The sequence below is a fragment of the Dendrobates tinctorius genome, unplaced genomic scaffold, assembly GCF_039654945.1.
Source record: "Dendrobates tinctorius isolate UK_male_01 unplaced genomic scaffold, ASM3965494v1 ptg000063l, whole genome shotgun sequence".
Lineage (NCBI taxonomy): Eukaryota > Metazoa > Chordata > Amphibia > Anura > Dendrobatidae > Dendrobates > Dendrobates tinctorius.
The window spans coordinates 27,209,716-27,234,535 of NW_027361731.1; the positions used below are offsets into that span (position 1 = coordinate 27,209,716).

General features: G+C 54.6%; 1 protein-coding gene across 2 annotated transcripts in view; it reads right to left on the reverse strand.

Annotated features, from left to right (window-relative positions):
* The window catches only part of CACNG5 (calcium voltage-gated channel auxiliary subunit gamma 5), a 92,792-nt gene that overhangs the window by 34,577 nt on the left and 33,395 nt on the right, over positions 1-24,820 (reverse strand). Inside the window, exons 3-4 of one of the 2 annotated variants that reach the window (XM_073579746.1) lie at positions 23,455-23,541; positions 19,187-19,327 (exon numbers count right to left, since the gene is read on the reverse strand). In XM_073579746.1, the coding sequence (XP_073435847.1) occupies positions 19,187-19,327; positions 23,455-23,541 (228 nt within the window). The remainder of the gene's footprint in view (positions 1-19,186; positions 19,328-23,454; positions 23,542-24,820) is intronic. The other variant, XM_073579747.1, reaches the window with a different exon arrangement.

Here is a 24,820-nt window from a genome sequence, read left to right on the forward strand (position 1 = left end):
CCTCCATGTAACTCTCAGCTGTGATCTCCTCTCCTGACATCCTCTGTGCTGCTGGGAATTCTGCTCGTCCGTCCATGTAACTTTCAGCTGTGATCTCCTCCTCTCCTGACATCCTCTGTGCTGCTGGGGATCCTGCTCCTTCCTCCATGTAACTCTCTGCTGTGATCTCCTCCACTCCTGACATCCTCTGTGCTGCTGGAGTTCCTGCTTCTCCCTCCATGAAACTCTCAGCTGTGATCTCTTCTCCTGACATCCTCTGTGCTGCTGGGGATCCTCATCCTCTCTCCATGTAACTCTCAGCTGTGATCTCCTCCTCTCCTGACATCCTCTGTGCTGCTGGGGATCCTGCTCCTCCCCCATGTAACTCTCAGCTGTGATCTCCTCTTCTCCTGACATCCTCTGTGCTGCTGGGGATCCAGCTCCTCCTCCAGGTAACTCTCAGCTGTGATCTCCTCCTCTCCTGACATCCTCTGTGCTGCCGGGGATCCTGCTCCTCCCTCCATGTAACTCTCAGCTGTGATCTCCTCCTCTCCTGACATCCTCTGTGCTGCCGGGGATCCTGCTCCTCCCCCATGTAACTCTCAGCTGTGATCTCCTCTTCTCCTGACATCCTCTGTGCTGCTGGGGATCCTGCTCCTCCTCGATGTAACTCTCAGCTGTGATCTCCTCCTCTCCTGACATCCTCTGTGCTGCCGGGGATCCTGCTCCTCCCTCCATGTCACTCTCAGCTGTGATCTCCTCCTCTCCTGACATCCTCTGTGCTGCCGGGGATCCTGCTCCTCCCTCCATGTAACTCTCAGCTGTGATGTCCTCCTCTCCTGACATCATCTGTGCTGCTGGGGATCCTGCTCCTCCCCCTATGCAACTCTCAGATGTGATCTCCTCCTCTCCTGACATCCTCTGTGCTGCTGGGGATCCTGCTCCTCCCTCCACGTAACTCTCAGCTGTGATCTCCTCCTCTCCTGACATCCTCTCTGCTGCTGGGGATCCTGCTCCTCCCTCCATGTAACACTCAGCTGTGATCTCCTCCTCTCCTGACATCCTCTGTGCTGCTGGGGATCCTGCTCCTTTCTCCATGTAACTCTCAGCTGTGATCTCCTCCTCTCCTGACATCCTCTGTGCTGCTGGGGATCCTGCTCCTCCCTCCATGTAACTTTCAGCTGTGATCTCCTCCTCTCCTGACATCCTCTGTGCTGCTGGGGATCCTGCTCCTCCCCCCATGTAACTCTCAGCTGTGATCTCCTCCTCTCCTGACAGCTTCTGTGTTGCTGGGGATCCTGCTCCTCACTCCATGTAACTCTCAGCTGTGATCTCCTCCTCTCCTGACATCCTCTGTGCTGCTGGGGATCCTGCTCCTCCCCCCATGTAAATCTCAGCTGTGATCTCCTCCTCTCCTGACATCCTCTGTGCTGCTGGGGATCCTGCTCCTCCCTCCATGTAACTCTCAGCTGTCATCTCCTCCTCTCCTGACATCCTCTGTGCTGCTGGGGATCCTGCTCCTCCCCCTATGTAACTCTCAGCTTTGATCTCCTCCTCTCCTGACATCCTCTGTGCTGCTGGGGATCCTGCTCCTCCTCCATGTAATTCTCAGCTGTGATCTCCTCCTCTCCTGACATCCTCTGTGCTGCTGGGGATCCTGCTCCTCCCCCCAATGTAACTCTCAGCTGTGATCTCCTCCTCTCCTGACATCCTCTGTGCTGCTGGGGATCCTGCTCCTCCTCCATGTAACTCTCAGCTGTGATCTCCTCCTCTCCTGACATCCTCTGTGCTGCTGGGGATCCTGCTCCTACCTCCATGTAACTCTCAGCTGTGATCTCCTTTCCTGGCATCCTCTGTGCTGCTGGGGCTCCTGCTCCTCCCTCCATGTAACTCTCAGCTGTGATCTCCTCTCCTGGCATCCTCTGTGCTGCTGGGAATCCTGCTCCTCCCCCCATGTAACTCTCAGCTGTGATCTCCTCCTCTCCTGACATCTTCTGTGCTGCTGGGGATCCTGCTCCTTTCTCCATGTAACTCTCAGCTGTGATCTCCTCCTCTCCTGACATCTTCTGTGCTGCTGGGGATCCTGCTCCTCCTCCATGTAACTCTCAGCAGTTATCTCTTCTCCTGACATCCTCTGTGCTGCTGGGGATCCTGTTCCTCCCCCCATGTAACTCTCAGCTGTGATCTCCTCCTCTCCTGACATCCTCTGTGCTGCTGGGGATCCTGCTCCTCCCTCCATGTAAGTCTCAGCTGTGATCTCCTCCTCTCCTGACATCCTCTGTGCTGCTGGGGATCCTGCTCCTCCTCCATGTAACTCTCAGCTGTGATCTCCTTCTCTCCTGACATCCTCTGTGCTGCTGGGGATCCTGCTCCTCCCTCCATTTAACTCTCAGTTGTGATCTCCTCTCCTGACATCCTCTGAGCTGCTGGGTATCCTGCTCCTCCCTCCATGTAACTCTCAGCTGTGATCTCCTCTCCTGACATCCTCTGTGCTGCTGGGGATCCTGCTCGTCCGTCCATGTAACTTTCAGCTGTGATCTCCTCCTCTCCTGACATCCTCTCTGCTGCTGGGGATCCTGCTCCTTCCTCTATGTAACTCTCAGCTGTGATCTCCTCTCCTGACATCCTCTGTGCTGCTGGGGATCCTGCCCTGCTCCTCCCCCATGTAACTCTCAGCTGTGATCTCCTCCTCTCCTGACATCTTCTGTGCTGCTGGGGATCCTGCTCCTCCCTCCATGTAACTCTCCTCTGTGATCTCCTCCTCTCCTGACATCCTCGGTGCTGCTGGGGATCCTGCTCCTCCGTTCATGTAACTCTTAGCTGTGATCTCCTCCTCTCCTGACATCCTCTGTGCTGCTGGGGATCCTGCTCCTCCGTCCATGCAAATCTCAGCTGTGATCTCCTCTCCTGGCATCCTCTGTGCTGCTGGGGATCCTGCTCCTTCCTCCATGTAACTGTCAGCAGTGATCTCCTCTCCTGACATCCTCTGTGCTGCTGGGGATCCTGCTCGTCCATCCATGTAACTCTCAGCTGTGATCTCCTCCTCTCCTGACATCCTCTGTGCTGCTGGGGATCCTGCTCCTCCCTCCATGTAACTCTCAGCTGTGATTTCCTCTCCTGACATCCTCTGAGCTGCTGGGGATCCTGCTCCTCCCTCCATGTAACTCTCAGCTGTGATCTCCTCTCCTGACATCCTCTGTGCTGCTGGGGATCCTGCTCGTCCGTCCATGTAACTTTCAGCTGTGATCTCTTCCTCTCCTGACATCCTCTGTGCTGCTGGGGATCCTGCCCTGCTCCTCCCCCATGTAACTCTCAGCTGTGATCTCCTCCTCTCCTGACATCCTCTGTGCTGCTGGGGATCCTGCTCGTCTGTCCATGTAACTTTCAGCTGTGATCTCCTCCTCTCCTGACATCCTCTGTGCTGCTGGGGATCCTGCTCCTTCCTCTATGTAACTCTCAGCTGTGATCTCCTCCTCTCCTGACATCCTCTGAGCTGCTGGGGATCCTGCTCCTCCCTCCATGTAACTCTCACCTGTGATCTCCTCTCCTGACATCCTCTGTGCTGCTGGGGATCCTGCTCCTCCTCCATGTAACTCTCAGCTGTGATCTCCTCCTCCCCTGACATCCTCTGTGCTGCTGGGGATCCTCCTCCTCCCCCCATGTAACTCTCAGCTGTGATCTCTTCTCCTGACATCCTCTGTGCTGCTGAGGATCCTGCTCCTCCCTCCATGTAACTCTCAGCTGTGATCTCCTCTCCTGACATCCTCTGAGCTGCTGGGGATCCTGCTCCTCCCTCCATGTAACTCTCAGCTTTGATCTCCTCTCCTGACATCCTCTGTGCTGCTGGGAATTCTGCTCGTCCGTCCATGTAACTTTCAGCTGTGATCTCCTCCTCTCCTGACATCCTCTGTGCTGCTGGGGATCCTGCTCCTTCCTCCATGTAACTCTCTGCTGTGATCTCCTCCACTCCTGACATCCTCTGTGCTGCTGGAGTTCCTGCTTCTCCCTCCATGTAACTCTCAGCTGTGATCTCTTCTCCTGACATCCTCTGTGCTGCTGGGGATCCTCATCCTCTCTCCATGTAACTCTCAGCTGTGATCTCCTCCTCTCCTGACATCCTCTGTGCTGCTGGGGATCCTGCTCCTCCCCATGTAACTCTCAGCTGTGATCTCCTCTTCTCCTGACATCCTCTGTGCTGCTGGGGATCCATCTCCTCCTCCATGTAACTCTCAGCTGTGATCTCCTCCTCTCCTGACATCCTCTGTGCTGCCGGGGATCCTGCTCCTCCCTCCATGTAACTCTCAGCTGTGATCTCCTCCTCTCCTGACATCCTCTGTGCTGCCGGGGATCCTGCTCCTCCCCCATGTAACTCTCAGCTGTGATCTCCTCTTCTCCTGACATCCTCTGTGCTGCTGGGGATCCTGCTCCTCCTCGATGTAACTCTCAGCTGTGATCTCCTCCTCTCCTGACATCCTCTGTGCTGCCGGGGATCCTGCTCCTCCCTCCATGTAACTCTCAGCTGTGATCTCCTCCTCTCCTGACATCCTCTGTGCTGCCGGGGATCCTGCTCCTCCCTCCATGTAACTCTCAGCTGTGATGTCCTCCTCTCCTGACATCCTCTGTGCTGCTGGGGATCCTGCTCCTCCCCCCATGCAACTCTCAGATGTGATCTCCTCCTCTCCTGACATCCTCTGTGCTGCTGGGGATCCTGCTCCTCCCTCCACGTAACTCTCAGCTGTGATCTCCTCCTCTCCTGACATCCTCTCTGCTGCTGGGGATCCTGCTCCTCCCTCCATGTAACACTCAGCTGTGATCTCCTCCTCTCCTGACATCCTCTGTGCTGCTGAGGATCCTGCTCCTTTCTCCATGTAACTCTCAGCTGTGATCTCCTCCTCTCCTGACATCCTCTGTGCAGCTGGGGATCCTGCTCCTCCCTCCATGTAACTTTCAGCTGTGATCTCCTCCTCTCCTGCATCCTCTGTGCTGCTGGGGATCCTGCTCCTCCCCCCATGTAACTCTCAGCTGTGATCTCCTCCTCTCCTGACAGCTTCTGTGTTGCTGGGGATCCTGCTCCTCACTCCATGTAACTCTCAGCTGTGATCTCCTCCTCTCCTGACATCCTCTGTGCTGCTGGGGATCCTGCTCCTCCCCCCATGTAAATCTCAGCTGTGATCTCCTCCTCTCCTGACATCCTCTGTGCTGCTGGGGATCCTGCTCCTCCCTCCATGTAACTCTCAGCTGTCATCTCCTCCTCTCCTGACATCCTCTGTGCTGCTGGGGATCCTGCTCCTCCCCCTATGTAACTCTCAGCTTTGATCTCCTCCTCTCCTGACATCCTCTGTGCTGCTGGGGATCCTGCTCCTCCTCCATGTAATTCTCAGCTGTGATCTCCTCCTCTCCTGACATCCTCTGTGCTGCTGGGGATCCTGCTCCTCCCCCCAATGTAACTCTCAGCTGTGATCTCCTCCTCTCCTGACATCCTCTGTGCTGCTGGGGATCCTGCTCCTCCTCCATGTAACTCTCAGCTGTGATCTCCTCCTCTCCTGACATCCTCTGTGCTGCTGGGGATCCTGCTCCTACCTCCATGTAACTCTCAGCTGTGATCTCCTTTCCTGGCATCCTCTGTGCTGCTGGGGCTCCTGCTCCTCCCTCCATGTAACTCTCAGCTGTGATCTCCTCTCCTGGCATCCTCTGTGCTGCTGGGAATCCTGCTCCTCCCCCCATGTAACTCTCAGCTGTGATCTCCTCCTCTCCTGACATCTTCTGTGCTGCTGGGGATCCTGCTCCTTTCTCCATGTAACTCTCAGCTGTGATCTCCTCCTCTCCTGACATCTTCTGTGCTGCTGGGGATCCTGCTCCTCCTCCATGTAACTCTCAGCAGTGATCTCTTCTCCTGACATCCTCTGTGCTGCTGGGGATCCTGCTCCTCCCCCCATGTAACTCTCAGCTGTGATCTCCTCCTCTCCTGACATCCTCTGTGCTGCTGGGGATCCTGCTCCTCCCTCCATGTAAGTCTCAGCTGTGATCTCCTCCTCTCCTGACATCCTCTGTGCTGCTGGGGATCCTGCTCCTCCTCCATGTAACTCTCAGCTGTGATCTCCTCCTCTCCTGACATCCTCTGTGCTGCTGGGGATCCTGCTCCTCCCTCCATTTAACTCTCAGCTGTGATCTCCTCTCCTGACATCCTCTGAGCTGCTGGGGATCCTGCTCCTCCCTCCATGTAACTCTCAGCTGTGATCTCCTCTCCTGACATCCTCTGTGCTGCTGGGGATCCTGCTCGTCCGTCCATGTAACTTTCAGCTGTGATCTCCTCCTCTCCTGACATCCTCTCTGCTGCTGGGGATCCTGCTCCTTCCTCTATGTAACTCTCCTCTGTGATCTCCTCCTCTCCTGACATCCTCGGTGCTGCTGGGGATCCTGCTCCTCCGTCCATGTAACTCTCAGCTGTGATCTCCTCCTCTCCTGACATCCTCTGTGCTGCTGGGGATCCTGCTCCTCCGTCCATGCAAATCTCAGCTGTGATCTCCTCTCCTGGCATCCTCTGTGCTGCTGAGGATCCTGCTCCTTCCTCCATGTAACTGTCAGCAGTGATCTCCTCTCCTGACATCCTCTGTGCTGCTGTGGATCCTGCTCCTCCCCCCATGTAACTCTCAGCTGTGATCTCCTCCTCTCCTGACATCTTCTGTGCTGCTGGGGATCCTGCTCCTTTCTCCATGTAACTCTCAGCTGTGATCTCCTCCTCTCCTGACATCTTCTGTGCTGCTGGGGATCCTGCTCCTCCTCAATGTAACTCTCAGCAGTGATCTCCTCTCCTGACATCCTCTGTGCTGCTGGGGATCCTGCTCCTCCCCCTATGTAACTCTCAGCTGTGATCTCCTCCTCTCCTGACATCCTCTGTGCTACTGGGGATCCTGCTCCTCCCTCCATGTAACTCTCAGCTGTGATCTCCTCCTCTCCTGACATCCTCTGTGCTGCTGGGGATCCTGCTCCTCCTCCATGTAACTCTCAGCTGTGATCTCCTCCTCTCCTGACATCCTCTGTGCTGCTGGGCATCCTGCTCCTCCCTCCATGTAGCTCTCAGCTGAGATTTCCTCTCCTGACATCCTCTGAGCTGCTGGGGATCCTGCTCCTCCCTCCATGTAACTCTCAGCTGTGATCTCCTCTCCTGACATCCTCTGTGCTGCTGGGGATCCTGCTCGTCCGTCCATGTAACTCTCAGCTGTGATCTCCTCCTCTCCTGACATCCTCTGTGCTGCTGGGGATCCTGCTCCTCCCTCCATGTAACTCTCAGCTGTGATTTCCTCTCCTGACATCCTCTGAGCTGCTGGGGATCCTGCTCCTCCCTCCATGTAACTCTCAGCTGTGATCTCCTCTCCTGACATCCTCTGTGCTGCTGGGGATCCTGCTCGTCCGTCCATGTAACTTTCAGCTGTGATCTCTTCCTCTCCTGACATCCTCTGTGCTGCTGGGGATCCTGCCCTGCTCCTCCCCCATGTAATTCTCAGCTGTGATCTCCTCCTCTCCTCACATCTTCTGTGTTGCTGGGGATCCTGCTCCTCCCTCCATGTAACTCTCCGCTGTGATCTCCTCCTCTCCTGACATCCTCTGTGCTGCTGGGGATCGTGCTCCTCCCTCCATGTAACTCTCAGCTGTGATCTCCTCCTCTCCTGACATCCTCTGTGCTGCTGGGGATCCTGCTCCTCCTCCATGTAACTCTCAGCTGTGATCTCCTCCTCTCCTGACATCCTCTGTGCTGCTGGGGATCCTGCTCCTCCCTCCATTTAACTCTCAGCTGTGATCTCCTCTCCTGACATCCTCTGAGCTGCTGGGGATCCTGCTCCTCCCTCCATGTAACTCTCAGCTGTGATCTCCTCTCCTGACATCCTCTGTGCTGCTGGGGATCCTGCTCGTCCGTCCATGTAACTTTCAGCTGTGATCTCCTCCTCTCCTGACATCCTCTCTGCTGCTGGGGATCCTGCTCCTTCCTCTATGTAACTCTCAGCTGTGATCTCCTCCTCTCCTGACATCTTCTGTGCTGCTGGGGATCCTGCTCCTCCCTCCATTTAACTCTCAGCTGTGATCTCCTCTCCTGACATCCTCTGAGCTGCTGGGGATCCTGCTCCTCCCTCCATGTAACTCTCAGCTGTGATCTCCTCTCCTGACATCCTCTGTGCTGCTGGGGATCCTGCTCGTCCGTCCATGTAACTTTCAGCTGTGATCTCCTCCTCTCCTGACATCCTCTCTGCTGCTGGGGATCCTGCTCCTTCCTCTATGTAACTCTCAGCTGTGATCTCCTCTCCTGACATCCTCTGTGCTGCTGGGGATCCTGCCCTGCTCCTCCCCCATGTAACTCTCAGCTGTGATCTCCTCCTCTCCTGACATCTTCTGTGCTGCTGGGGATCCTGCTCCTCCCTCCATGTAACTCTCCTCTGTGATCTCCTCCTCTCCTGACATCCTCTGTGCTGCTGGGGATCCTGCTCCTCCGTCCATGTAACTCTCAGCTGTGATCTCCTCCTCTCCTGACATCCTCTGTGCTGCTGGGGATCCTGCTCCTCCGTCCATGCAAATCTCAGCTGTGATCTCCTCTCCTGGCATCCTCTGTGCTGCTGGGGATCCTGCTCCTTCCTCCATGTAACTGTCAGCAGTGATCTCCTCTCCTGACATCCTCTGTGCTGCTGGGGATCCTGCTCCTCCCCCCATGCAACTCTCAGATGTGATCTCCTCCTCTCCTGACATCCTCTGTGCTGCTGGGGATCCTGCTCCTCCCTCCACGTAACTCTCAGCTGTGATCTCCTCCTCTCCTGACATCCTCTCTGCTGCTGGGGATCCTGCTCCTCCCTCCATGTAACACTCAGCTGTGATCTCCTCCTCTCCTGACATCCTCTGTGCTGCTGGGGATCCTGCTCCTTTCTCCATGTAACTCTCAGCTGTGATCTCCTCCTCTCCTGACAGCTTCTGTGTTGCTGGGGATCCTGCTCCTCACTCCATGTAACTCTCAGCTGTGATCTCCTCCTCTCCTGACATCCTCTGTGCTGCTGGGGATCCTGCTCCTCCCCCCATGTAACTCTCAGCTGTGATCTCCTCCTCTCCTGACAGCTTCTGTGTTGCTGGGGATCCTGCTCCTCACTCCATGTAACTCTCAGCTGTGATCTCCTCCTCTCCTGACATCCTCTGTGCTGCTGGGGATCCTGCTCCTCCCCCCATGTAAATCTCAGCTGTGATCTCCTCCTCTCCTGATATCCTCTGTGCTGCTGGGGATCCTGCTCCTCCCTCCATGTAACTCTCAGCTGTCATCTCCTCCTCTCCTGACATCCTCTGTGCTGCTGGGGATCCTGCTCCTCCCCCTATGTAACTCTCAGCTTTGATCTCCTCCTCTCCTGACATCCTCTGTGCTGCTGGGGATCCTGCTCCTCCTCCATGTAATTCTCAGCTGTGATCTCCTCCTCTCCTGACATCCTCTGTGCTGCTGGGGATCCTGCTCCTCCCCCCAATGTAACTCTCAGCTGTGATCTCCTCCTCTCCTGACATCCTCTGTGCTGCTGGGGATCCTGCTCCTCCTCCATGTAACTCTCAGCTGTGATCTCCTCCTCTCCTGACATCCTATGTGCTGCTGGGGATCCTGCTCCTACCTCCATGTAACTCTCAGCTGTGATCTCCTTTCCTGGCATCCTCTGTGCTGCTGGGGCTCCTGCTCCTCCCTCCATGTAACTCTCAGCTGTGATCTCCTCTCCTGGCATCCTCTGTGCTGCTGGGAATCCTGCTCCTCCCCCCATGTAACTCTCAGCTGTGATCTCCTCCTCTCCTGACATCTTCTGTGCTGCTGGGGATCCTGCTCCTCCTCCATGTAACTCTCAGCAGTGATCTCTTCTCCTGACATCCTCTGTGCTGCTGGGGATCCTGCTCCTCCCCCCATGTAACTCTCAGCTGTGATCTCCTCCTCTCCTGACATCCTCTGTGCTGCTGGGGATCCTGCTCCTCCCTCCATGTAAGTCTCAGCTGTGATCTCCTCCTCTCCTGACATCCTCTGTGCTGCTGGGGATCCTGCTCCTCCTCCATGTAATTCTCAGCTGTGATCTCCTCCTCTCCTGACATCCTCTGTGCTGCTGGGGATCCTGCTCCTCCCTCCATTTAACTCTCAGCTGTGATCTCCTCTCCTGACATCCTCTGAGCTGCTGGGGATCCTGCTCCTCCCTCCATGTAACTCTCAGCTGTGATCTCCTCTCCTGACATCCTCTGTGCTGCTGGGGATCCTGCTCGTCCGTCCATGTAACTTTCAGCTGTGATCTCCTCCTCTCCTGACATCCTCTCTGCTGCTGGGGATCCTGCTCCTTCCTCTATGTAACTCTCAGCTGTGATCTCCTCTCCTGACATCCTCTGTGCTGCTGGGGATCCTGCCCTGCTCCTCCCCCATGTAACTCTCAGCTGTGATCTCCTCCTCTCCTGACATCTTCTGTGCTGCTGGGGATCCTGCTCCTCCCTCCATGTAACTCTCCTCTGTGATCTCCTCCTCTCCTGACATCCTCGGTGCTGCTGGGGATCCTGCTCCTCCGTCCATGTAACTCTCAGCTGTGATCTCCTCCTCTCCTGACATCCTCTGTGCTGCTGGGGATCCTGCTCCTCCGTCCATGCAAATCTCAGCTTTGATCTCCTCTCCTGGCATCCTCTGTGCTGCTGGGGATTCTGCTCCTTCCTCCATGTAACTGTCAGCAGTGATCTCCTCTCCTGACATCCTCTGTGCTGCTGGGGATCCTGCTCCTCCCCCCATGTAACTCTCAGCTGTGATCTCCTCCTCTCCTGACATCTTCTGTGCTGCTGGGGATCCTGCTCCTTTCTCCATGTAACTCTCAGCTGTGATCTCCTCCTCTCCTGACATCTTCTGTGCTGCTGGGGATCCTGCTCCTCCTCAATGTAACTCTCAGCAGTGATCTCCTCTCCTGACATCCTCTGTGCTGCTGGGGATCCTGCTCCTCCCCCTATGTAACTCTCAGCTGTGATCTCCTCCTCTCCTGACATCCTCTGTGCTACTGGGGATCCTGCTCCTCCCTCCATGTAACTCTCAGCTGTGATCTCCTCCTCTCCTGACATCCTCTGTGCTGCTGGGGATCCTGCTCCTCCTCCATGTAACTCTCAGCTGTGATCTCCTCCTCTCCTGACATCCTCTGTGCTGCTGGGCATCCTGCTCCTCCCTCCATGTAACTCTCAGCTGTGATTTCCTCTCCTGACATCCTCTGAGCTGCTGGGGATCCTGCTCCTCCCTCCATGTAACTCTCAGCTGTGATCTCCTCTCCTGACATCCTCTGTGCTGCTGGGGATCCTGCTCGTCCGTCCATGTAACTCTCAGCTGTGATCTCCTCCTCTCCTGACATCCTCTGTGCTGCTGGGGATCCTGCTCCTCCCTCCATGTAACTCTCAGCTGTGATTTCCTCTCCTGACATCCTCTGAGCTGCTGGGGATCCTGCTCCTCCCTCCATGTAACTCTCAGCTGTGATCTCCTCTCCTGACATCCTCTGTGCTGCTGGGGATCCTGCTCGTCCGTCCATGTAACTTTCAGCTGTGATCTCTTCCTCTCCTGACATCCTCTGTGCTGCTGGGGATCCTGCCCTGCTCCTCCCCCATGTAACTCTCAGCTGTGATCTCCTCCTCTCCTGACATCTTCTGTGTTGCTGGGGATCCTGCTCCTCCCTCCATGTAACTCTCCGCTGTGATCTCCTCCTCTCCTGACATCCTCTGTGCTGCTGGGGATCCTGCTCCTCCCTCCATGTAACTCTCAGCTGTGATCTCCTCCTCTCCTGACATCCTCTGTGCTGCTGGGGATCCTGCTCCTCCTCCATGTAACTCTCAGCTGTGATCTCCTCCTCTCCTGACATCCTCTGTGCTGCTGGGGATCCTGCTCCTCCCTCCATTTAACTCTCAGCTGTGATCTCCTCTCCTGACATCCTCTGAGCTGCTGGGGATCCTGCTCCTCCCTCCATGTAACTCTCAGCTGTGATCTCCTCTCCTGACATCCTCTGTGCTGCTGGGGATCCTGCTCGTCCGTCCATGTAACTTTCAGCTGTGATCTCCTCCTCTCCTGACATCCTCTCTGCTGCTGGGGATCCTGCTCCTTCCTCTATTGAACTCTCAGCTGTGATCTCCTCCTCTCCTGACATCTTCTGTGCTGCTGGGGATCCTGCTCCTCCCTCCATTTAACTCTCAGCTGTGATCTCCTCTCCTGACATCCTCTGAGCTGCTGGGGATCCTGCTCCTCCCTCCATGTAACTCTCAGCTGTGATCTCCTCTCCTGACATCCTCTGTGCTGCTGGGGATCCTGCTCGTCCGTCCATGTAACTTTCAGCTGTGATCTCCTCCTCTCCTGACATCCTCTCTGCTGCTGGGGATCCTGCTCCTTCCTCTATGTAACTCTCAGCTGTGATCTCCTCTCCTGACATCCTCTGTGCTGCTGGGGATCCTGCCCTGCTCCTCCCCCATGTAACTCTCAGCTGTGATCTCCTCCTCTCCTGACATCTTCTGTGCTGCTGGGGATCCTGCTCCTCCCTCCATGTAACTCTCCTCTGTGATCTCCTCCTCTCCTGACATCCTCTGTGCTGCTGGGGATCCTGCTCCTCCGTCCATGTAACTCTCAGCTGTGATCTCCTCCTCTCCTGACATCCTCTGTGCTGCTGGGGATCCTGCTCCTCCGTCCATGCAAATCTCAGCTGTGATCTCCTCTCCTGGCATCCTCTGTGCTGCTGGGGATCCTGCTCCTTCCTCCATGTAACTGTCAGCAGTGATCTCCTCTCCTGACATCCTCTGTGCTGCTGGGGATCCTGCTCCTCCCCCCATGCAACTCTCAGATGTGATCTCCTCCTCTCCTGACATCCTCTGTGCTGCTGGGGATCCTGCTCCTCCCTCCACGTAACTCTCAGCTGTGATCTCCTCCTCTCCTGACATCCTCTCTGCTGCTGGGGATCCTGCTCCTCCCTCCATGTAACACTCAGCTGTGATCTCCTCCTCTCCTGACATCCTCTGTGCTGCTGGGGATCCTGCTCCTTTCTCCATGTAACTCTCAGCTGTGATCTCCTCCTCTCCTGACAGCTTCTGTGTTGCTGGGGATCCTGCTCCTCACTCCATGTAACTCTCAGCTGTGATCTCCTTCTCTCCTGACATCCTCTGTGCTGCTGGGGATCCTGCTCCTCCCCCCATGTAACTCTCAGCTGTGATCTCCTCCTCTCCTGACAGCTTCTGTGTTGCTGGGGATCCTGCTCCTCACTCCATGTAACTCTCAGCTGTGATCTCCTCCTCTCCTGACATCCTCTGTGCTGCTGGGGATCCTGCTCCTCCCCCCATGTAAATCTCAGCTGTGATCTCCTCCTCTCCTGACATCCTCTGTGCTGCTGGGGATCCTGCTCCTCCCTCCATGTAACTCTCAGCTGTCATCTCCTCCTCTCCTGACATCCTCTGTGCTGCTGTGGATCCTGCTCCTCCCCCTATGTAACTCTCAGCTTTGATCTCCTCCTCTCCTGACATCCTCTGTGCTGCTGGGGATCCTGCTCCTCCTCCATGTAATTCTCAGCTGTGATCTCCTCCTCTCCTGACATCCTCTGTGCTGCTGGGGATCCTGCTCCTCCCCCCAATGTAACTCTCAGCTGTGATCTCCTCCTCTCCTGACATCCTCTGTGCTGCTGGGGATCCTGCTCCTCCTCCATGTAACTCTCAGCTGTGATCTCCTCCTCTCCTGACATCCTCTGTGCTGCTGGGGATCCTGCTCCTACCTCCATGTAACTCTCAGCTGTGATCTCCTTTCCTGGCATCCTCTGTGCTGCTGGGGCTCCTGCTCCTCCCTCCATGTAACTCTCAGCTGTGATCTCCTCTCCTGGCATCCTCTGTGCTGCTGGGAATCCTGCTCCTCCCCCCATGTAACTCTCAGCTGTGATCTCCTCCTCTCCTGACATCTTCTGTGCTGCTGGGGATCCTGCTCCTTTCTCCATGTAACTCTCAGCTGTGATCTCCTCCTCTCCTGACATCTTCTGTGCTGCTGGGGATCCTGCTCCTCCTCCATGTAACTCTCAGCAGTGATCTCTTCTCCTGACATCCTCTGTGCTGCTGGGGATCCTGCTCCTCCCCCCATGTAACACTCAGCTGTGATCTCCTCCTCTCCTGACATCCTCTGTGCTGCTGGGGATCCTGCTCCTCCCTCCATGTAAGTCTCAGCTGTGATCTCCTCCTCTCCTGACATCCTCTGTGCTGCTGGGGATCCTGCTCCTCCTCCATGTAACTCTCAGCTGTGATCTCCTCCTCTCCTGACATCCTCTGTGCTGCTGGGGATCCTGCTCCTCCCTCCATTTAACTCTCAGCTGTGATCTCCTCTCCTGACATCCTCTGAGCTGCTGGGGATCCTGCTCCTCCCTCCATGTAACTCTCAGCTGTGATCTCCTCTCCTGACATCCTCTGTGCTGCTGGGGATCCTGCTCGTCCGTCCATGTAACTTTCAGCTGTGATCTCCTCCTCTCCTGACATCCTCTCTGCTGCTGGGGATCCTGCTCCTTCCTCTATGTAACTCTCAGCTGTGATCTCCTCTCCTGACATCCTCTGTGCTGCTGGGGATCCTGCCCTGCTCCTCCCCCATGTAACTCTCAGCTGTGATCTCCTCCTCTCCTGACATCTTCTGTGCTGCTGGGGATCCTGCTCCTCCCTCCATGTAACTCTCCTCTGTGATCTCCTCCTCTCCTGACATCCTCGGTGCTGCTGGGGATCCTGCTCCTCCGTCCATGTAACTCTCAGCTGTGATCTCCTCCTCTCCTGACATCCTCTGTGCTGCTGGGGATCCTGCTCCTTTGTCCATGCAAATCTCAGCTGTGATCTCCTCTCCTGGCATCCTCTGTGCTGCTGGGGATCCTGCTCCTTCCTCCATGTAACTGTCAGCAGTGATCTCCTCTCCTGACATCCTCTGTGCTGCTGGGGATCCTGCTCCTCCCCCCATGTAACTCTCAGCTGTGATCTCCTCCTCTCCTGACATCTTCTGTGCTGCTGGGGATCCTGCTCCTTTCTCCATGTAACTCTCAGCTGTGATCTCCTCCTCTCCTGACATCTTCTGTGCTGCTGGGGATCCTGCTCCTCCTCAATGTAACTCTCAGCAGTGATCTCCTCTCCTGACATCCTCTGTGCTGCTGGGGATCCTGCTCCTCCCCCTATGTAACTCTCAGCTGTGATCTCCTCCTCTCCTGACATCCTCTGTGCTACTGGGGATCCTGCTCCTCCCTCCATGTAACTCTCAGCTGTGATCTCCTCCTCTCCTGACATCCTCTGTGCTGCTGGGGATCCTGCTCCTCCTCCATGTAACTCTCAGCTGTGATCTCCTCCTCTCCTGACATCCTCTGTGCTGCTGGGCATCCTGCTCCTCCCTCCATGTAACTCTCAGCTGTGATTTCCTCTCCTGACATCCTCTAAGCTGCTGGGGATCCTGCTCCTCCCTCCATGTAACTCTCAGCTGTGATCTCCTCTCCTGACATCCTCTGTGCTGCTGGGGATCCTGCTCGTCCGTCCATGTAACTCTCAGCTGTGATCTCCTCCTCTCCTGACATCCTCTGTGCTGCTGGGGATCCTGCTCCTCCCTCCATGTAACTCTCAGCTGTGATTTCCTCTCCTGACATCCTCTGAGCTGCTGGGGATCCTGCTCCTCCCTCCATGTAACTCTCAGCTGTGATCTCCTCTCCTGACATCCTCTGTGCTGCTGGGGATCCTGCTCGTCCGTCCATGTAACTTTCAGCTGTGATCTCTTCCTCTCCTGACATCCTCTGTGCTGCTGGGGATCCTGCCCTGCTCCTCCCCCATGTAACTCTCAGCTGTGATCTCCTCCTCTCCTGACATCTTCTGTGTTGCTGGGGATCCTGCTCCTCCCTCCATGTAACTCTCCGCTGTGATCTCCTCCTCTCCTGACATCCTCTGTGCTGCTGGGGATCCTGCTCCTCCCTCCATGTAACTCTCAGCTGTGATCTCCTCCTCTCCTGACATCCTCTGTGCTGCTGGGGATCCTGCTCCTCCTCCATGTAACTCTCAGCTGTGATCTCCTCCTCTCCTGACATCCTCTGTGCTGCTGGGGATCCTGCTCCTCCCTCCATTTAACTCTCAGCTGTGATCTCCTCTCCTGACATCCTCTGAGCTGCTGGGGATCCTGCTCCTCCCTCCATGTAACTCTCAGCTGTGATCTCCTCTCCTGACATCCTCTGTGCTGCTGGGGATCCTGCTCGTCCGTCCATGTAACTTTCAGCTGTGATCTCCTCCTCTCCTGACATCCTCTCTGCTGCTGGGGATCCTGCTCCTTCCTCTATGTAACTCTCAGCTGTGATCTCCTCCTCTCCTGACATCTTCTGTGCTGCTGGGGATCCTGCTCCTCCATCCATGTAACTCTCAGCTGTGATCTCCTCCTCTCCTGACATCCTCTGTGCTGCTGGGGATCCTGCTCCTCCTCCATGTAACTCTCAGCTGTGATCTCCTCTCCTGACATCCTCTGTGCTGCTGGGGATCCTGCTCCTTCCTCCATGTAACTCTCAGCTGTGATCTCCTCTCCTGACATCCTCTGTGCTGCTGGGGATCCTGCTCCTCCCTCCATGTAACTCTCAGCTGTGATCTCCTCTCCTGACATCCTCTGTGCTGCTGGGGATCCTGCTCGTCCGTCCATGTAACTTTCAGCTGTGATCTCCTCCTCTCCTGACATCCTCTCTGCTGCTGGGGATCCTGCTCCTTCCTCTATGTAACTCTCAGCTGTGATCTCCTCTCCTGACATCCTCTGTGCTGCTGGGGATCCTGCCCTGCTCCTCCCCCATGTAACTCTCAGCTGTGATCTCCTCCTCTCCTGACATCTTCTGTGCTGCTGGGGATCCTGCTCCTCCCTCCATGTAACTCTCCTCTGTGATCTCCTCCTCTCCTGACATCCTCTGTGCTGCTGGGGATCCTGCTCCTCCGTCCATGTAACTCTCAGCTGTGATCTCCTCCTCTCCTGACATCCTCTGTGCTGCTGGGGATCCTGCTCCTCCGTCCATGCAAATCTCAGCTGTGATCTCCTCTCCTGGCATCCTCTGTGCTGCTGGGGATCCTGCTCCTTCCTCCATGTAACTGTCAGCAGTGATCTCCTCTCCTGACATCCTCTGTGCTGCTGGGGATCCTGCTCCTCCCCCCATGTAACTCTCAGCTGTGATCTCCTCCTCTCCTGACATCTTCTGTGCTGCTGGGGATCCTGCTCCTTTCTCCATGTAACTCTCAGCTGTGATCTCCTCCTCTCCTGACATCTTCTGTGCTGCTGGGGATCCTGCTCCTCCTCAATGTAACTCTCAGCAGTGATCTCCTCTCCTGACATCCTCTGTGCTGCTGGGGATCCTGCTCCTCCCCCTATGTAACTCTCAGCTGTGATCTCCTCCTCTCCTGACATCCTCTGTGCTACTGGGGATCCTGCTCCTCCCTCCATGTAACTCTCAGCTGTGATCTCCTCCTCTCCTGACATCCTCTGTGCTGCTGGGGATCCTGCTCCTCCTCCATGTAACTCTCAGCTGTGATCTCCTCCTCTCCTGACATCCTCTGTGCTGCTGGGGATCCTGCTCTTCCCTCCATGTAACTCTCAGCTGTGATTTCCTCTCCTGACATCCTCTGAGCTGCTGGGGATCCTGCTCCTCCCTCCATGTAACTCTCAGCTGTGATCTCCTCTCCTGACATCCTCTGTGCTGCTGGGGATCCTGCTCGTCCGTCCATGTAACTCTCAGCTGTGATCTCCTCCTCTCCTGACATCCTCTGTGCTGCTGGGGATCCTGCTCCTCCCTCCATGTAACTCTCAGCTGTGATTTCCTCTCCTGACATCCTCTGAGCTGCTGGGGATCCTGCTCCTCCCTCCATGTAACTCTCAGCTGTGATCTCCTCTCCTGACATCCTCTGTGCTTCTGGGGATCCTGCTCGTCCGTCCATGTAACTTTCAGCTGTGATCTCCTCCTCTCCTGACATCCTCTGTGCTGCTGGGGATCCTGCTCCTCCCTCCATGTAACTCTCAGCTGTGATTTCCTCTCCTGACATCCTCTGAGCTGCTGGGGATCCTGCTCCTCCCCCCATGTAACTCTCAGCTGTGATCTCCTCCTCTCCTGACATCTTCTGTGCTGCTGGGGATCCTGCTCCTTTCTCCATGTAACTCTCAGCTGTGATCTCCTCCTCTCCTGACATCTTCTGTGCTGCTGGGGATCCTGCTCCTCCTCAATGTAACTCTCAGCAGTGATCTCCTCTCCTGACATCCTCTGTGCTGCTGGGGATCCTGCTCCTCCCCCTATGTAACTCTCAGCTGTGATCTCCTCCTCTCCTGACATCCTCTGTGCTACTGGGGATCCTGCTCCTCCCTCCATGTAACTCTCAGCTGTGATCTCCTCCTCTCCTGACATCCTCTGTGCTGCTGGGGATCCTGCTCCTCCTCCATGTAACTCTCAGCTGTGATCTCCTCCTCTCCTGACATCCTCTGTGCTGCTGGGGATCCTGCTCTTCCCTCCATGTAACTCTCAGCTGTGATTTCCTCTCCTGACATCCTCTGAGCTGCTGGGGATCCTGCTCCTCCCTCCATGTAACTCTCAGCTGTGATCTCCTCTCCTGACATCCTCTGTGCTGCTGGGGATCCTGCTCGTCCGTCCATGTAACTCTCAGCTGTGATCTCCTCCTCTCCTGACATCCTCTGTGCTGCTGGGGATCCTGCTCCTCCCTCCATGTAACTCTCAGCTGTGATTTCCTCTCCTGACATCCTCTGAGCTGCTGGGGATCCTGCTCCTCCCTCCATGTAACTCTCAGCTGTGATCTCCTCTCCTGACATCCTCTGTGCTTCTGGGGATCCTGCTCGTCCGTCCATGTAACTCTCAGCTGTGATCTCCTCCTCTCCTGACATCTTCTGTGCTGCTGGGGATCCTGCTCCTCCATCCATGTAACTCTCAGCTGTGATCTCCTCCTCTCCTGACATCCTCTGTGCTGCTGGGGATCCTGCTCCTCCTCCATGTAACTCTCAGCTGTGATCTCCTCTCCTGACATCCCCTGTGCTGCTGGGGATCCTGCTCCTCCCTCCATGTAACTCTCAGCTGTGATCTCCTCTCCTGACATCCTCTGTGCTGCTGGGGATCCTGCTCCTCCCTCCATGTAACTCTCAGCTGTGATCTCCTCTCCTGACATCCTCTGTGCTGCAGCTCACCCAGATCTTCTCATAGTTAACACTCACCAGAGAGAATGAAGAAGATGCCGGAGACAAAGGCCAGGATGGTGCGGTGCGGGCGGATGTGCCCCACGTTGTTGAGGATGAACCCAATGAACATGAAGAAGAGGCTGACCAGGGGGAAGGGGGTGGCCGAGCGGATCATTTCTGGAAGGGCAGAGAGGGGAGGTCACTGAGGTCGGTAATGATGGGAGAAAAAAAAGGAACAGCGGGAATATTTACTATTCGTTCCCCTTATAACCTGTGGGTGGCAATGCAGCTCTTACTGTTATGATAGTTTCATCCATCCCAGCAGGATTGCCCTATGGAGTCGGAAGGAGGAGGTCAGAGGAGGAGGTGGGAGGGAAGAGGAGGATAGAGGAATCTTGCGAAAGGATGAGTCTGGAGGGAGGAGAGAGGGGGAGACTGGAGGGAGGGCGGAAGACCGAGGAAGAGTCTGGAGGGAGGGCAGAAGACAGAGAAAGAGTCTGGAGGGAGGGTGGAGGACAGAGGAAGAGTCTGGAGGGAGGGCGGAGGACAGAGGAAGAGTCTGGAGGGAGGGCGGAGGACAGAGGAAGAGTCTGGAGGGAGGGCGGAGGACAGAGGAAGAGTCTGGAGGGAGGGCGGAGGACAGAGGAAGAGTCTGGAGGGAGGGCGGAGGACAGAGGCTTGAGAAAGGAGCAATCTTGAGAAAAGTGTCTGGAAGGAGGAGGAGGAGTCTGATTGGAGGGAGGAGGAGTCTGATTGGAGAGAGGAGGAGGAGTCTTGAGAAAGGATCTAATAGAGAAAATGCAGCCAGCGACACTTCAATATTTGACTGCAGGTTCAGAGTCCAATGACCCAATTGAAGAGCAAACCATCAGAAGCAGGAAGAGCACAGCATTCCATCCGGGGGATTGAAAAAATATTCACAGACTTTGTTCTGCCACAATGCAACATTACGACCCTGATGGGTCTTTGTCAAGCATACACAATCCATAACATCAAGAAAAATGAGGATGAGTGACCTCATGGAGATCAACATCCAACACTGCGGAGACACCATCACTTGTTTCTCAACGCAGTGATTCTAGAGCATTGCCCCCATCCCTTATGGGAAATATGCAGAAACATGTAAATCAAGAGCCGCAGAGACACCATCACATGTTTCTCAACGCAAGCAATGACTAGCCAGGTCTTTTCCCGGGAAGGAACAACCACGGGAAGGGCAGTCTCCAATGAAGGAAACCACCTATGCCAAAACATGGTATCCATCCACAGACTGCTGTTTCGGGGTATTGCCCCTCATCAGTGTGGAGTAGGAAACTGGCTAGTAGGAGCAATGCCTAGTGTCTCCGCGGCTCTTGATTTACATGTTTTTGCATAACATCAAGAAAGGCAGATCCAGCCCATGAAGAGCAGCGCTGCCCAGGACTCACAGCCAAAGATGATATTTCATATTTTTTTTATTTGATAGATTAAAAAAGAGGAGATACAGCGCGTTTCAGATACAGTGTAGCTCCTTCATCAGGTAGAAAGAGTTGGCGGTGACTGTACCATCTTTCCCACTGACAGGCACTCAGTGTGAGGTTGTGGCCAGAGGGTTGTGTCTTTTTGTCCCTCCAGTGTTCCAAATTAGTTTGGCATTGAATGTGATTTGTTCTTCTTTTTCCGAGAGCGAGAGATGTCCTGCTGTTCCATCAGTGAGTGTGACGTCACCCTTTACACTTAGAGGTGCAGGGCTGTTTAACAAAAGTCATTTTCAGCCGCCCTCGAATAATCCTTTTGTTGAATCCTATGTACATTTGGTGGAAAAGGGTATGGCTAAATTGAGAAATAAATTTTCCGTTAAGGGTGGTCACAACCTCCCTCTGGAAGAAAGACAGGCGATAAAAGATTTGTCTAATAATACTGCTATCAGCCGATCAAGGCGGGGCGGCTGTGATCATGGATAGTGGCAAATACAGAGAGGAGATTGGATAGCAGCTTGCTGATCAATCTGTCTATGAGCAATTATTGTCCAATCATGCGTTTCCAAAGAGAGTTACAGGTTCTGATCTATGAGTCCCTTCTGGATGGACTGATTGATCAGAAACTGTCGGAATATTTAATGGTGGAGGCCCCTGTTGTTCCTATACTGTACACATTACCAAAGATCCTCCTGGGCGCCCCATTGTGTCGGGCAGGGTCTCCCTATTCAATGGTGTTGCCATCTTTTTGGATAAAATGTTGCGTCGCTTTGCAACATCTGCTAAATCATATATTAGAGATACAAGCTACTTTTTAAATTAGATCAGTGGTGTTGAAGTGTCAGATATTGGCATAATTTGATGTTGTCTCGTTATATACCTCAATTGAACACGAAAAAGGTTTGCATGCAGTCGATGTGGTGCTGCTGGGCTCGGTTGTGGCTCCAAGATGTGCACAGCTGGTCCTCACTCTGCTGGAGTTCATCCTCAGGAGGAATTATTTCCTCTTTGGGGATGATTACTGCCGGCAGAGGCGGGGTACCGCCATGGGGTCCAATGTGGCCCCCACTTCTGTTAACATCTACATGGCGGTATTCGAGGACCAGTATGTGTACAGGTCAATCCATTGGAGCCATGTCTGGGCCTGGTGGCGCTACATCGATGATGTGCTTGTAATCTGGGATGGTAGTTATGAGGATCTCCATTGCTTTCAAGAAGAGATTAATGGAGTCTTTGCTGAATTAAAATTCACTTTGAGTTGTTCCTCAGAAGAGATACAATTTTTGGATACGTTAGTATACAAAAGGAATGGAGTTTTGGAAACAGATTTATTTGTCAAGGACACTGATGGAAATAATTTGCTCCTATATAACAGCCATCTTCCTAGGAGAATGGTAGACTCCCTCCCTTGGAGTCAGTATCAGATGAAGATAGAGCGGATCATAGGTTAAATTAAATGTGTAAAAAATTCTTGATGCGAGGCTATCCAAAAAAAAGAAGTTATGAGATAAAAAGACAAGGTAAGGAATACACCGAGGGGAGTAACTTTTGAGAAACGGGTTGACTTAGCCCCTAAACGAATACCCTTTGTTTCTACCTATGATCCTGCCAGTAGGCAGATTGGTAATATCGTGAGATGTCACTAGGGTTTACTCCAGAACGGTTTGCCAAATCTACCCGATTTTGTTCCTTTCCCAATTTTTTCATATAGGAGGGGCAAAAATTTAAAGGACGGATTGGTAAAATCAGATGTGGGTTCTTTTAAAGGTTCTGTTCAGAGCACTTTATGTCCTCCTAGATGTGGTGGTTTTCCCTGCTAGAGTTGTGCTGTAGCCGAGGAGGGGTGCAGACAGATTAGGGATTCCCCTCTTGATACACTGTGTCCAAGAGGATTAAACTTAGATTACAATCTCCAGGGTTGCGTATCTTGATCTCTCCCACTCCCTCATAGGGTGTTTTTGTCTTGATTTTATAATTTTTTTTTTTTTTTTTTTTTTTTTATGTTTTAGATTTCTCCGCTGACCATGGGGGGTGAGGAGTGGACATGGGGATTTGGAACCTTGGAGGAGGACTGAGAAAGATAGGTAAATATAATTTCAGGGATTGTTGTTATTTTATTTGTATATTATGTGTATGATGTGAGTGGTACCCTGTGATTGCTGTGTTGGTGCCACCGCACTATATAAGGCCGCCATGTTATGGATTGTGTAGGCTTGACAAAGACCCACAAGGGTCGAAACGTTGCATTGTGGCAGAATCAAGTCTTTGAATATTTTTTCAATCCCCCAGATGGAATTCTGTTCTCTTCCTGCTTTTTGAAGTCTTGAGAAAGGAGTCTGGAGGGAGGAGGAGGACAGAAGAGGAGTCTGGCTGGAAGGAGGAGGAGTCTGGAGGGAGGAGGAGGACAGGAGGCGTCTGGCTGGAAGGAGGAGGAGTCTGGAGGGAGGCGGATGACAGGAGGAGTCTGGCTGGAAGGAGGAGTCTGGAGGGAGGAAGAGGAGGACAGAGGAGGAGTCTGGCTGGAAGGAGGAGGAGTCTGGAGGGAGGAGGAGGACAGGAGGAGTCTGGCTGGAAGGAGGAGGAGTCTGGAGGGAGGAGAAGGACAGGAGGAGTCTGGCTGGAAGGAGGAGGAGTCTGGAGGGAGGAGGACAGAAGGAGTCTGGAGGGAGAGAAGGAATCAGGAGCCTGGAGGGAGGACAGAGGAGGAGTCTGGAGGGAGGGAGGAGGACAGAGAAGGAGCTTGTTGGGAGGACATAGGGGTGTCCCTTTGTCCCATATTGGTGCCCTTTACCCCCGGAGACCCAGGCTGTATCGGTGCCCACTTCTGTAATGGCAGGCATTACTTACTCAGGACACTGACTGTGGACTCTGAGGTCATCTGGACGTTCATGGGCATCACGTATTCTATGGTGAAGCAGCGACCGTGCTCCTCACCTACAACAGAGACCTCTGCCTGTCAATCACAGAAGGCGGGTGCTACAGTGTGACGTCACTGCATACAGGGAGGGGAGTGACGTCACTGCATACAGGGAGGGGCGTGATGTCACTGCATACAGGGAGGGGTGTGACGTCACTGCATACAGGGAGGGGCGTGAGGTCACTGCATACAGGGAGAGGCGTGACGTCACTGCATACAGGGAGGGGCGTGACGTCACTGCATGCAGGGGTGTGATGTCACTGCATACAGGGAGGGGTGCGACATCACTATATACAGGGGTGTGACGCCACTGCCTACAGGGAGGGGGTGTGACGTCATTACATACAGGGGTGTGACATCACTGCATACAGGGAGGGCGTGATGTCACTGAATACAGGGAGGGACGCGAGGTCACTGCATACAGGGAGGGGTGTGACGTCACTGCACACAGGGAGGGGCGTGACGTCACTGCATACAGGGAGGGGCGTGACATCACTGCATACAGGGAGGGGCGTGACGTCACTGCATACAGGGAGGGGCGTGACGTCACTGCATACAGGGAGGGGCGTGACGTCACTGCATACAGGGAGGGGCGTGACGTCACTGCATACAGGGAGAGGAGTGACGTCACTGCATACAGGGAGGGGCGTGACGTCACTGCATGCAGGGGTGTGACGTCACTGCATACAGGGAGGGGTGCGACATCACTGTATACAGGGGTGTGACGCCACTGCCTACAGGGAGGGGGTGTGATGTCATTACATACAGGGGTGTGACATCACTGCATACAGGGAGGGGTGCGACATCACTGTATACAGGGGTGTGACGCCACTGCCTACAGGGAGGCGGTGTGATGTCATTACATACAGGGGTGTGACATCACTGCATACAGGGAGGGCGTGACGTCACTGCATTCAGGGAGGGTTGTGACATCACTGCATACAGGGAGGGGCGTGACGTCACTGCATACAGGGAGGGGCGTGACGTCACTGCATACAGGGAGGGGCGTGAGGTCACTGCATACAGGGAGAGGAGTGACATCACTGCATACAGGGAGGGGCGTGATGTCACTGCATACAGGGAGGGGCGTGACGTCACTGCATGCAGGGGTGTGACGTCACTGCATACAGGGAGGGGTGCGACATCACTGTATACAGGGGTGTGACGCCACTGCCTACAGGAAGGGGGTGTGACATCATTACATACAGGGGTGTGACATCACTGCATACAGGGAGGGCGTGATGTCACTGCATACAGGGGGGGGCGTGACGTCACTGCATACAGGGAGGGGCGTGA